Source organism: Leopardus geoffroyi, chromosome C1 (genome assembly GCF_018350155.1).
Source record: "Leopardus geoffroyi isolate Oge1 chromosome C1, O.geoffroyi_Oge1_pat1.0, whole genome shotgun sequence".
Lineage (NCBI taxonomy): Eukaryota > Metazoa > Chordata > Mammalia > Carnivora > Felidae > Leopardus > Leopardus geoffroyi.
The window spans coordinates 42,917,075-42,931,238 of NC_059328.1; the positions used below are offsets into that span (position 1 = coordinate 42,917,075).

The 14,164-nt window shown below is 52.3% G+C and overlaps 1 protein-coding gene across 7 annotated transcripts in view; it reads right to left on the minus strand.

The window, feature by feature from the left end:
• Positions 1-14,164, minus strand: part of SLC1A7 (solute carrier family 1 member 7) — a 45,741-nt gene that overhangs the window by 1,622 nt on the left and 29,955 nt on the right. For 5 of the 7 annotated variants that reach the window (XM_045477430.1, XM_045477432.1, XM_045477431.1 and 2 more), the window contains 7 exons: positions 10,862-10,904; positions 8,418-8,640; positions 4,692-4,791; positions 3,751-3,984; positions 1,596-1,790; positions 657-791; positions 109-211 (listed from right to left, as the gene is read on the minus strand). In XM_045477430.1, the coding sequence (XP_045333386.1) occupies positions 109-211; positions 657-791; positions 1,596-1,790; positions 3,751-3,984; positions 4,692-4,791; positions 8,418-8,640; positions 10,862-10,904 (1,033 nt within the window). Of the gene's footprint in view, positions 1-108; positions 212-656; positions 1,018-1,595; positions 1,791-3,750; positions 3,985-4,691; positions 4,792-8,417; positions 8,641-10,861; positions 10,905-14,164 lie in introns of those variants that run through there. The other 2 variants (XM_045477435.1, XM_045477436.1) reach the window with 2 other exon arrangements.

Sequence of the window (14,164 nt, forward strand, 5' to 3'; positions counted from 1 at the left end):
AGGCAGGGAGGGATTGGCAGAAGGCTGCCCAGCTGGTGAGAAGACCTGCACCCCCATCCCAGCTCCACCCTCCCAACGGCCAGGCTGGGAGGGAGGCACTGCTCTCACCTCCATGCCTGTGTCCTGAGCAAAGTCCTTCCGGCAGATGTGGGCCATGATCCCTGCCGCCAGCGCGTCACCCAGCACGTTAATCATGGTGCGAAAACGGTCCCTGGTGAGCCAAGGTGGGCAGTGAGTGGTGGGCACTATTTTTGGTAAGAGGAGCTGGCAGCAGGCAGGGCCCAGCCCAGCAGCACCTGCAGCCGGCAGCCAGGTTGGAGCCTGTGGCAAAGTGCCTTTTCGGTCCTCTCAAGCCTACTGCCCCTGCTCGGGCAAGGCCAAAGCAAGTTGATGCACGGCTGGATTCAGGAACATGTGGACTGTGCCCATGCTCAAAAGGGCCTGGGCTTGGTCTGATGCTCTGCTCTCACCCCCTTGAAATTCTTTATATTTTTGAACAAGGGTAGGCACGTTTTCATTTTTAAAAACTGGGCCCCGCAAAGGCTGGTGTCAGTGAGCGGGGCACTCCCACTGTGCCAAACCATGGCAGTTCCCCCGGCCCACCCTCAATGCCTGCTGCCTGGGGGATGAGGCAGGTAGGGGGCAAACCCACTCACAGAGCCCAGTCGACGGCGATGATGAGGGTGATGTCGTCAGTGGGAAGTCCCACGGAGGTGAGTACGATGACCATGGTGACGAGCCCAGCCTGGGGGATGCCAGCTGCCCCGATGCTGGCCGCTGTGGCTGTGATGCTGCAGGAGGGGCAGGGAGAGGAAGAGGAGGAGCAGGAGGGGCAGGCCTCGCTGTTGGAGCCCTGGCTCCAAGAAGGAGTCCAGAATGCCAGGGCCTCTGGGGACAGCCATACGGGGCAGGGGTTGTTAGGAATGCCACATCAGGAAATTCTCAGGGTGGGGGGCACGTCCCTGCTCAAGGCCCTGTGACTCCATAGGCCTCCATCTCTGGTCCCAGTGGAACCTCCTGAGGAGTTTGTAGAAGAGCATGTGCCTGGGGCCACTGCCTTTGTCAGGTTCCAAAAAACTGACCAGAAATTCAGGTCGTCCACCTGCATGGCTCTGCCCAGCCTCCCTCTGGGCCTGGTTCCTGGGGCCAGACTTGGGCCCTCAGGCTGGCACACAAGGCCTTCCCCACAGCCTCTGACCCTCACCCCAGCACCCTTCCCTCGCCTCCAGCCACACTAGCAGTCAGTCCCCCCCTCCCCGTCCCCTCATCCCACCCCTGGTCTCTGCTCACCCTCTGCCTGCCTTTAGCCCCCTCCCTGCCCTGCATGCCCAGACTGCAGGCCCTCCTCTGGACCTTGGTTCCCATCCTGCTCGGAGCTCCCCCTCTGCAGGGTGACACTGGGGAAGGAGCCCTGAGTCATAGAAGCCAGGCCACATCCCAGCACTAACTTGCTGTGTGGCTGGGAACAAACCCCTTGCCTCCTCTGCACTTCAGAGACCCCATCAGATCTGAGAGCTCAAGAATCCTGAAGGTCCTTCCGGTGCCCTCCTCTTCCCCGGCCAATCCACCCTGGGTATGGGGTGTCGGGTGTGTACCTGATGGTGATGATCTGGCCGAAGTCCAGCTCATAGTTGTTGACCTGGGCAATGAAGATGGCGGCCACAGCCTCGTAGAGCGCCGTCCCGTCCATGTTGATGGTGGCGCCCACGGGCAGCACAAAGCGGGCAATCCGCCGGTCAATGTGGTTGTTTTCCAGCAGGCACTTGAAGGTGATGGGCAGTGTGGCTGAGCTGTGGGCAGAGGGGCCAGCGCGTGCCTACCACTGTCTCCCAGGGTACTCCGGGGCTCTGGGCTGCCTGCGTGCCAGGGATGGGAAGCTCGCCCCCACCCCAGGCAGCCCACCCATCACGGGGGAGGACAGGCTGAAGGAGCTTTGAAAATGGTCTCAAATGGCATTCTTGGCAAGTGTGTGATCAGTGGCCCAGCCAGACCCGCCCAAGCCTAGGCCTCGGAGACCCCCCACCAGCCGCACAGGTCAGGAAAGGAGCCAACATCAGCAGAGCACCTACTATGCGCCAGGCATTGTGCTTTACACACGCTCTTATCTGACCCTCACAGCTTCCTGTGAGGGAGGGGTTTTGAGTCCATTTTACAGATGAAGAAACTGAAGCCCGGAGGGGAGGAGGGGCTGACCCAAAGTCATACCACTGTGCCAAGCATAAAGTGGCTAACAGTAGGGCTCTGGGGCCGGCCTTGCTGGATTTAGATTCCAGCCTCCAGTAGCCAAGTGGCTCTGGCGGGTTCCTTAACCTGTGTGTGCCTTAGTTTCCTTATCCCAAACAATACCTAGATTACAGAGCTATTAGGGTGATTCAACAAGAAAGCGCTTAGAGCAGTATCTGGCACATTGCAGGCAGTCAGTGGTAGCCACTACTGTCATTGTTACTGTCTCTGTTACTAGAGCTCCTGGTGGCCGTGCTGAGACTAAAACTCAGGTTGGTTTGGCCACAGTGCCCTTCCTTTCCCACAGGCCACTGCCTGGGGAGCCCACGTCCATTTTCCAGAGCCTGCGATGATCTCCCCAGATGTGCTGGGCCCGCGGCTGTGGTTTCTGCCAAGCAGGAGATGGCCAAGGGCTGCTGGCTCCAGCAGGGCTTGGCCTGTGGTATGGGAGCTGGCAGCCATTGGGACTTTGCCTTTCCTTTCCACCTCCTGGCTCTGCCCTGCGTGGAGGTTCCTGGATGAGGCTTCTGGGGGCTTTTCCTCACTGGGGCCCTGCTCCTCCTAAGTTCTGTGTGAGGCACTTCTGCTGCCAAGGGTGGGGGCCCTCACTCCCATTTGACAGATTGGGAAGCTGAGGCCCAGAGAAGAGAAAGCAGTAAGGGCTGGAAGGGAGAACGAGGCTCTGAAGAGACATGGGCCTGAGCTCAGGCGAGTCCTCCGCGTGGAGCTTGGACATATGCTGTGGGGAGAACCACCCTTCCTTCACAGAGTATGTAGAGCACTTTCTCCTCCTTGGTAGACAGACGGGTGGGTTTGCATGCCTCCAACTCTGCTTCTGCACTCAACTGTGGGCCGGGATCCTTGAGAGCAGATGCCACCTCATAGGCTAGCCTTCGTGCCCCTAGTGAGTTATCTCCACTAATTCCCATGCAACCCTTAGAGGCAGAGACCACCCTGATCCCCAAACTGCATATGAGGAAATTGGTGCCCAGGGAGGTTAAGTGACTTGCCCACAGCCACACAGCCAATGGGCGGTGGAACCATGATTCAAATCCCCACTGGTGAGTTACACTGTCAAGGCTGGGACAGGGCATCCAGCCAGGATGTCCCCGCAGCCGTGGACAGGCCAAGACCCTAAACAACACAGGGCCTGACTCCCAACGGGAGCACCGTATGGCAGCAAAAGGCAACAGCCGTTGCAGATTCATCCCCCATCAGCTGTCCCGACCCCGAGATGTGTGGAAGCCACCGCCATGTGGACTGAGTGCACCTTAGGGATGCAGGCAGCTGGGGAGGGGAAGGCCTTAAGAGGCCATAAGGGCTTTCTGCCATTCAGGCCGGTGGGGCCCCAAGCAATGCATTTCAAAAATTGGTCTCATTTACCACTGTCCATAGCTACCCCCAAGTTTGTGAAATGGGCCATACTGAACTTTCCATGGTTCTATGGCTATGGACACGTGATGGCTGGACGGATGAACGGAGTTCAGCTGCCGGCATCACTCCACCCTGCCCGTCACCCAGGGCTACCTGGAGGAGGTGGCCAGGGCAATGAGCAGGGCCTGGAGGACGCCTCGGATAAAGACAATGGGGTTCTTTTTGGTGATGCAGAAGTAGAGCAGGGGCAGGATGAAGAGGCCGTGGACCACCAGCCCACACACCACGGTGACCGCGTAGAAACCCAGCTTCTTTCTGACTGCTGTGGGGTCGTCCATCTCCAGGATCTTGCCGGCGATGAGGAACACAATGCCAAAGGGGAAGTACCTGGGGGCAGGCAGCCAGTTCAGTGCCGGGCAGGCGAGGGTCCCGGGCAGTCCTGGCATGGCATCACTGCCCCCTGGCCGCCCGGGGATCCTGTGAGGACTGAATGGGACCCTGTACCAAGGTGCCCAGTACATGTGGCCTCATTAATACCACGACGCTCAACCAGTCCAACCCGCACAACCTCTGGCCCCCCTCCTTGCCTTCCCGTCCAGGTCTCTGAGGAGGGCCCCCGCCCTCAGCAGGCCCTCATTTCAGCCCAGCGGCGCCACAAACTTCATGCGTGGCCCGGGGCGGGCCTCTGCGTTTCCCCATGAAAACTGTACAAGGTCGGACTAGAAGATTCCTAAGGCCTGAGCTCTGAACCAAGGAGTGGCAGCTGGTTCTCACTTCCAGTGTTTCCCTTCTCCAAAAGCTAAGCTGATGAGACTCCATGGGATGGGGAAACTGGGCCAGGAGAGCAAGGCCACGCTTAGCTTGTAACTGTCCTCCAGTGGGCCTGATTGGGCCACAAATGGCAGGCCCGGGGCTGGAACTAGACCTGGTCAGGGCTGGGCCGGGGGATGCAGGGCAGAATGTGGCCAGGGCTGAGCCTCCAGGGCAGGAAAGCAGTGGAAGGGGCCGTGGTATCCCTCCATCTTCCCAGGGCAGGGCTGAAAGGGGGTGGGGTGAAAGTGGAAGAGGACACTTCTGCCCCCAGTGAGGCTTACCACACAGCCACCGCCACAATCTTCATGACGGACTCATTGAGGCACTGGCAGAAGCTGACTAGAGGGGTCCCATTGTCCCCCATGCGGCCCAGCATGATGCCTGCAGGGGCAGAGACACACAAGCATGTCACAGAGGCCGCACGCCGAGGCACAGGCACGCACCACAGTGGCATGTGCCAGCACACGCTGGCGGCCCAGCAGGGACAGACCTGCGCGCACATGTGGGCCTCGGGCCTTGGCTGAATTCCCAGCAGCCTTGGATCAAGCACAGTGCTTCCCTGCACCCTCTCCTCTCCTTCTCCTGGGCCTCTACTGCTGGACCAGGGCTCTCATCTCATCCTCCTCTCTAATCCATAAAAGTGTTCCCTGCCAACCCCCCACGCAATGACTTCCTGAACACTCCCACCATAACCAAGATCCCCCCTGCTTCAGGCCCCGATTGATCTGACCTCTGTCAACACCTCCCACCTCCATCTGGCCCTGCTTTTCACCTTCTCACTATGCTCTGGCATCACTGGCCTCCTTTACGTTTCTAGAATATGTCAAGCTTTTCACTGCCTCAGGGCCCTCGCCCATGTAGGTCCTGGTGCCTGAAACCCTGGCCGCCCAGCTCTCCACATGGCCTGGAGGCCTGTCCCCCTCTCCCCTTGGCAAACTCTCCATTTATTCTTCTCTGTATCATGTCTTTCTGATCCCTTTATATCACTTATTACAACTTATAAGTGTTATTTTCCGGTTGTCTGTTATTATTATTTTTTTTTTTTCTGTCTCCTCCAATAGAAGGTTAGCTCCATGAGGGAAAGAACTGTATCTCCTTAGCTGGCACATTGTAGGTGCTCAACAATAATCACTGAATGAATGAACGAACAAATGAATGAATAATAAAGGCTTTCCCGGAGCCCCTGTCATTCTCTTACTTGGGGAGTGTTCGTGTATGTACTATTCCCCAGGTGAGCTCTGTGCAGTTGGGCGCCATCAGGCCACTCCTGAAACGGTGACAAGTGACAGCTGTCCCTTCTGGTGACACAAAAATGGAGAGCAAAACACACTCTGTGGCTGTCCTTAGAAAGCTTACCGGCAGTGTGCTTGGAGGGGCTCATCACCTGACTCAGCCAGGGAGAAGCAGGGAAGGGATTTGAACCCTGGCTCATGTGACTCCAGAGAGAGGCTCTTTCCTGCCCCAGGAAGCCCTGAACTCACACTATCCGCAGAACAGCTACCACATGGTGATGGGACGACATGGGGGCCCTGCTGGTATGGGCGGGAGAGGCCCAAGTTGAAGGTGATACAACCTAGCCCTTGCCCATAGGGCCTGTGGAAGCCTGGCTGAGCTGAGACCCAGGTCCCCTGCCAGCTCTGTCCCTCCTCCCAGGCTATTCCCGCCCGAACCAGGAGACACGTAAGGGCTCAGGCTGGCTGGGCACCTGTGTGCTGGGGACCCAGGGTCTGGTGGCAGGCCTCCTGCAACAGTCCCGGCCAATGGGGCCTTAGTATCAGCTGCGTCCCAACACCAGGGACGAGATGGGAAAGGAGGTTGTGTCGTGGGGACCCAAGAAAGCCGCATTCGGAGCAGCTGTGCAGGTGTGTCTGCTCACACTCAGATGTGGGCACACACAGATGCAGGTACAAATGGAAGTGGACACACACAGGCATAGGCACGTGCTGACTTGGGCACACATACACGAACATATACACACTGACACATAGACAGTTACACACATCCAGGAAACAGTGAGTCAGAGGGTCTCAGGGTTTCTTTTGCTCTGCCAACAGAGGTCCTGTTTATATGTTCCCACCCCTAAGAGAGGCAGTGGCTGGGGAGGAGTGGGAATATCCAGTATTGGGGACTGATTGCCAGATGTGCTGTGAGAGCCTCCAAACACCGTCCTGTCACATGCTCGGGTCCCTGAGGCCCTAGCCCCTCTGCATGCCCGACATTTGGGCCAAGACGATTAGAGCTCCGTTACCCACCATGGTCAGTCCATTCCCAGCCATCTACCCATCTCTCCAGCAGGTTTTCCTGCATGCCTGCTCTCTCCAGTCAGTGTGGTGGGCTGTGGGGATAAATGGGGAACAAGCCAGGCCCGTCACTGCGTGCATGGAGCTTACGCCTGCTTCTGTGTAGACGCTAAACAGTTACAGAAACAGTTAGATAACTGCAATGCGGTCAAACGTTTAAGGAGTAACAAAGAGCACCTGAGCAGTCTGGGGGCGTTAGGAAGACTTTCCCGAGGACGTGATGCTTGCGAAGACCACAGTCCCCCTGCAAGGAGGGGAAGGTGCAGGGGGAGAGGAAGGGGCAGGGGCAGCCAGGCTGGGGGAGTGGGAAGATCTTTGGAGAGGCACCTTCCTGGAACCGAAAGGCAGCATGGCTGGGGGAAGAGAGCAGGACCAGAGAAGCCGGGAGGCAGGCTGGTCAGATCACACAGAGCTCTGCAGGCCGTGTACAGAGTTCGGGACCCCTTTCCAAGTGCACTGGAGAGCCACTGCAGGACTTTGTGAGCCCGTGAGGAGGACACACCAGGACAGGGATCCTTCAGGAGGCTCTTACAGAAACCAGGTGAGAGGTGAACTGTGGTGGCCCCGAACTGTGATGCTGGCAGTGAGCAGAGGGAAATGTGGGCTCAGAGAGAAGTTTTGGAAGCAGACCTGACAGATTTGGATGCGGGCCAGGCAGAGGCAGAGGCAGAAAACAGCCCCCAGATTTCCTGCATGAGCAACCAGGAGGACAGTGAGAAGAAAACCTTGTGGACAAGTCAGAGAAGGAGGAGAGGCCCTCGCCAGGACCTTGGCCAGGGCGAAGAGGGAGGTAGATGCCAATTTTAGAATAAGACTCACAATGACCTTTGATAGCCTAGAAGGACAAGACGGGGACTGACCAGCTAGATTGTTCTGGATGGCTTGTCTCCAAGAAGGAAAAGGGTTGTGTGTGTGTGTGTGTGTGTGTGTGTATTGGTGATGGTGGTGAGGGCACTGTTGGCAGAGGCATAGCCATAGGTTTTGTGGGATCCGAAGCTTATACTATTTGGGGGCTCTCTTTAAGAAAAAGAATACTTTTTTGTTTTGTTTTGTTTTGTTTTGTTTTGTTTTGTTTTGTTTTGTTGTTAAAAGGTACAGGAAGGCCTTTGCTAGTGAGGCCTCACCACTTTGTGGTGATAGCCTATGGTTGGAGGTCTTGGCAAGAAGAGTAGCAAAGGGGAGGGTGTGGTCAAGGAGGCCAACTGTGGGCCCTGAGAAATGACACACACTTGTCTGAGGACAGAGTTGACCAGTGGGGAGCCCCTGTGGTTGGAAATGGAAGGGAGAAATGAGGACTTTAATGAGACAGTGATGGGTGATAGATTTTCAGGTTTTTCCTGTTCTTTATTGTAACCTCCCCCCCCACCCACCACCCTGCCCTAGTATCCCCAGACCTCAGTAAAATGGAACAGGCTGCTGGGAGGAAGCCTGAAGCATGGTCTTCTTTAAGGGAGAGGAAACTAGCACCCAGGAGTGGAGAATTCCAAGTGAGGAACGCCAGCTTCGACTGGCGTGGGGGAGGGCTGGAGACACCCTTTGGTAATGGAATAGGGACTTGAGCCACTCTACTGGGTAGGAAAGAAAGGAATCACCTGGAAGATGGGAGACTCCAGGTTATTTAGATTAGTGGATGCAGGTTGCAGAGAAGGGTAGATGCACGAAGGGACTGGCTCCCAGCCACTGCCGGGGAGGGGAGGAAGCACATACCCATGGTGGCAGAGAAGATGACGATGCCCAGCACGTTCATGCCATCGATGGTGTCAGGCTCTGACTTGTAAACAACCTCGGGTGGCGGGGTCAGGTCCAGGGCAAAGTTCTGAACATGAGAGCCGTTCTCTTCCTGGACCCCGTAGATGAGGATCTGCCGAGGAGGGGCCTCCTCTGATGCCATCTTGGGGGATTTGACAACGGGGGTGGTCTTGGTACGGTACTAGTGGGCGACACCCCAACCAGGAAGGAGTCAGGACCAAATATTGCTATTAATATCATCAACAACCATAATAATATCTTGGAGGCACATTTGTATATAGTCGAGAACTATTTGATGGGCGATAATCCTGTGAGGTAGGCAGGAGTATCATCAAGATTTTACCAAAAAGAAAACTGGGATTCCGTCATCCAAGTACGCCCTACCCAGCCATGCTTCTATTAGTCCCTTCCACCCTCTCCTTCCTTCTATGCATCATCACACCCATCTGGGATCCCCTGTAACCATCTCCTCTTCTACCCAGATAATTTTCTATTCACCCATCTATCCCTTCCAAACATCATTTTCCATCCACCTAATAGCCAGCCAGCCCTGCCTGCCACTGATGGAAACTTGGGCCTTCTATTTGAAAAGCTCAGGTTGCCCCAAGCCTTCTGGAGGAGAAGACGTCCCAGCTGCAAAGCCCTGAGCCTCCATGCTGTCTACCTTTCCTCCTCTGCCCCAGGGAATCCTCATTCCTCAGGCACTGGGAGTCCAAACAAGGGAAATTTCTAGCCTCCCAACACCACAGTATCAATAAGGTAAGCCTTCTGGGGCACAGGGTGGTGTGGAGAAACCAGTTAGGAAATATATGGGACCAGAAGTTTCTGTGCTTCAGTTTCTTCATCTGTAAAATGGGGGTCACAATACTATCTGGCTCGTTTGAATAAATGAGGCAACACACGTAAAGTGTTTACAGCAGTGCCTGGCGTATGGTGGCCTTATGTGGCAATTACTGCTGTTATTACCACCACCACTACCGTCAGCATTCCAACATTGGACTTTCTGTGTTGGATGCCAGCGATACGAAGATGAACCAGACGTGAATTCTGCTCTGAGAGCTTTGGGGAGGGAGTGACTTACTTTGCTTCAGAGGATCAGACAGCTTCACAAAGAAGGGGATATTTGAGTTGGGTCTTGAAGGATGGGTAGGAGTTTGCCAAAAGAAAAAAGGGCATTCCAGGCAGGTATGAAGCAAAGGAACATTCATTCTTTCTCTCTCACACCTTCAATAGTTTCCCCGTCACTGTTGGAATAAAACCCAAACTCCCTGGCCTACCATTTGGGGCCCTTCACTATCTGGCTTATTTCGTAGATAAAGACCCAGGAGATTAGGAAAGATACAGAGATTAGCTCAAGATTTCACCACTCCTTATTTTGGAGCCTCCTATCCAACCCTCAACCTCCTCCTTTGTGTCCCCAGTCCCCAGTCCCCACTGCAGGGCCTAGCACAGGCAAGGGGGTCAGGAAATGCTTGCTGGATTGTCAACTAATCAGCCAACATTTTACAAGGGGAAAAGCATTAGAAGTTATTAGAAGGGCAGACAAAAATTTGTGCACAAGGATATTTACCATAATTTCTAAAAATGGAAAAACTTTGAAAACAACCTAAAAGCCTACAAAAAGGGGGCATGGTAATAAACTATAGCCTGGCCTTATCACGGGCTCTTGTCTCACTGCAAATATTGTATTTTAAAGAAATGCTTAATAACCAGGGAAAATGCTCATGATGTAATGGGAGTGGGGAAAAGCAAGACACACACTGTCTATGCACCATTAACCTAATTTTATTTTTCTAAAGCATATTTATGCAGAGAAATAAGACTAAAAGTGTACCAACTACTATCACTGTTGCTTGGTGCTGGAACAAGAGATGATTTTATTTTCTTCTTCGTATTTTTTAGTATTTTCCTAACATTTTACACTGAACATCGTTACTATTCTTATTATGGGGGAAAAGGATTCTTTTTAAAAAGAAATAGAAAACAGGCTTAGAAGCCAGACAGACCCGGGTTTTCCTACCAGCGCCATCATTTACTGGTGGTACAACCTTGGGCAGATCTTTTAATCCTTCTGTGCCTCGGTTTCCTCATCCGGGAGAGGGGCTGGCACACTGAGGGCAGGGTTAGTGTGAGGACTGACTGAGACAGTGGGCGTGAGCATGGGTGTAAACCTAGAGCACAGTGGCTTCCCCCCACCCTTGTAAGTTCTCTTCGTCAGAAGCTGGAACCCAGGGCAGGGGTGTGACCATGGGAGGCTGTGAGGATCCAGGTCTCCCCACCTGCCTCCTCTCCAGCATCCGGCCCCCAGGAGGCAGGGAGACTTGCTGGGGAAACCTGTCCCTTCCCAGCCTGGCCCAGGCTGGTCCTGCCTGCCCTGCTCCATCGCTCTGGCATCCACTTACCTGTTTGAAAGTGGCTTCCACCAGGTTGGCTGGGAACATGTTCCTGGGAAGAGAGTCAGCAGTTGAAGAATTCCACAGCCCAGCACAGGAGGGCCTGTGGGGTCATCTGAACACCCCGCTTGGCAGGCAAGGCTCTCCGTGACCTAGCCCCACCTCCCTCTCCAGTCTCATCTCTTCCCCACCCTCCTAGTACTCAAAGCTCCAAAGGCAATTGCATCCAGTTCCCTAGAAACACTGCACACTTCTCCAGCAGCCGGCCCTTCATCTACACTGTTCCTTCTGCCTAGAATGTCCTTCCTGCTTCTCTGGCTAACTCGTACTCCAATTAATCAGAGGCCAAGCCTTCTCTAATTGCTGGCCGACTCCGTGGGCCTTCCCTTGTGGATCACCTGTGCTGCAGCCTGCTGCAGTGTGGCAGCGGCTCAGGGGTCTGCCTCTCCCACAGATTAGGCCTCCTTGAAAACTCAGTTGTTCGTATCTTATCTGTGCTGCACAACACATGACTTGGCACATGAATGAGATCATAATTCTTGTTAACATTGTTTTCATAAAGCTAAAGGAGGAGGGTGCTTGTCCTATCAGATATGAACACCTTCTGTAAAGATATAATTTTAAAGTGCAGTATTGGGGCGCCTGGGTGGTTCAGTCAGTTAAGTGTCTGACCCTAGCTCAGGTCATGATCTCGCGGTCCGTGAGTTCAAGCCCCGCGTCGGGTTCTGTGCTGACTGCTCAGAGCGTGGAGCCTGCTTCGGATTCTGTTTCCTTCTCTCTCTGCCTCTCCCCTGTTCACACTCTCTCTCTCTCTTAAAGTGCAATATTGACACAGCTGTCAACAGAAAAACCAATAGAACAGAACCTATAGCCCAGAAACAGAACCATCTAAATACTTCATTAAAAAAAAAATAAAGTGTATTTATTTTTTTTTAAGTAATCTCTACACCCAACACGGGGCTTGAACCCACAACCCCAAGATTAAGAGTCCCACGCTCTTCCAACTGAGCCAGCCAGGTGCCCCTAAGTACTTCATTTTTGATAAAAGTTGCTTCACAGATCAGTGAGGAAAGGAAGGATTTATTATAGAGCACTGTGTGGCCAATCAACTATTAAAAGAAAACAACAACTTAGAATCCCTATTTATACTTTGCGCCAAAATAAATTCCATATGGGTTAAAGAAATAAGAAATTAAAAAAATGAAAACATAAAAAGCTAGAAGAAAATATAGGTTAATATTTTTCAGATCTCAGAATATGGAAGGACCCTCTAAGAAGAAAATGAGCAATAAAAACATCAATAGATTTTACTACATAGAAATTAAGAATTAAGTGGGAGGGAGGGGAAAGTGGGGGATGGGCACTGAGGAGGGCACCTGTTGGGATGAGCACTGGGTGTTGTATGGAAACCAATTTGGCAATAAATTTCATATTAAAAAAAAAAAAAGAAATCCACCACACACACACACACACACACACACACACACACACACACACAAAAGAATTTCTAGGGGCATCTGGGTGGCTCAGTCTGTTAAGCATCTGGCTCTTGATTTCGGCTCAGGTCACGACCTCATCATTCATGAGACCTTGCCCTGTGTGTGCTCCATGCTGACTGTGGAGCCTGCTTAGGATTCTCTCCCTCCCTCTCCCTCTGCCCCTCCCGCTCTTGTGCACGTGAACACGCACGCACTCTCTCAAAAAATAAATTCATTAATTAAAAAATTTTTTTGAAAGAAAAGAAATTAAGAATTTCCTAAGAGCAACATGGTATCCTGGGTGGGATTCTGGGGCAGAAAAAAAAGACATTCGTGGAAAATCGGTGAAATCCAAACACGGTCTACAATTTAGTTAATAGTGTTGTACTAATTTCATTTCTTAGTTTTGACATCTGTGCCATCATTCCGTACTTTGCTGACTTCAGGGAAAACTGGGTGAAGGGTATGTTTGTAAGTTTTCTGTAAACTTACAATTATGCCAAAATAAAAGGTTAAATAAATTGAGAATTCTCTGAGACAGATTCACATAGAAATAGAATTATAAAGCAAATGACAAACTAGGGAAACTATGTGACCAAGTGTTATCGTCCTAAATCTGTAGAGAGCTTTTACCAATCTTGTCTTTGTCTCCTTGTTCCTGTCTCTTCTCTCTAGAACATCAGCTTCCTGGAAGGCAGAGATCTCTCTGTTTAATTCACTGCTGTGTCCCCAGCCACTGGAAGAGTGCCTGGTGCATAACAGGCCCTCAGCAAATATTTGCTGCATAAATAATTTGACCGCAAACATGTTAATACCTCAACAGAAAAACGATCGAAAGTCATGACCAGGCAATTCACTTTGCAAGAGAAGGAACACGAGTAGCCCAAAAAAGCTTTTTAAAAATGCTCGACTTCATCAATAAATTAGACTTCCTTTTCGCCTATCAAGCTGGCAAAGGAATTTTGAATGACAATACTCTGTGCTGAGGAGGTTTGGTGACCCAGACACCCCCACATGTTTCTGGCAGCAACCTTTCTGTAAAGCAACTTGCAATTCCACCTGAGGGTCTGCAAACTATTACACCTTTGTCTTGACAACACACCTCTAGGAATCTTTGCCAAGTGGGGGATGCTAACAAAGATTTTTGTTCACATGTTTGCATCTCCTTAAATCGGCCATGTGGACTGACCTTACCACCCACTCTTGTTCTTGGCAAATCTCTTCTTTTTCAAGACCCTGCTCATACATACATGGAATTCTATACGAGGACATGAGTATGCATTGTTCCTTAACCTCACATCGCAGCAGCCACTGTTGGAAAGCAGAAGCTATCATTTTTTCCCCACCGTCATTAAAATATAGGTTCCACGTAAGCATATGGCAGGAGGAAGAGACCTTAGAAGGAGCTACCAAGGCAGAAACTGGGAAAGAGTGGTCATGACTTTTCCCACTAATTTCAGCTTTGTCACAAGAGAGAGAAGGAGCAGGGGTCAGGGGCCGGGATCTCAGAAGTTCAAATGAGGCTTTTTTTTTTTTTTTTTCCAAGTTATGAGCAGATTTCTGCCAACAGAATAGTAGCTGCCTGCAAGGGCTTTTGACATCAAGCAGACCCAAAGCACCAAAGCCAGGGTTAATGCCGGGGGCTTGCCAGACACAGAGCTGCCAGAATGCAACGGTCCACTGGGCCTGGGTTCTCATGACCAAAAGGGAGGATGCCCATGCTGTGCCAATGGTTAATAGTCTGAAAATCTCTCCTGGGCACAACCCCAGGAGGTTTGAGTGACTTACAAGGTAGTTTTCTAATGAAATCTAGAGGGAAGGCTGCTTTAGTCTG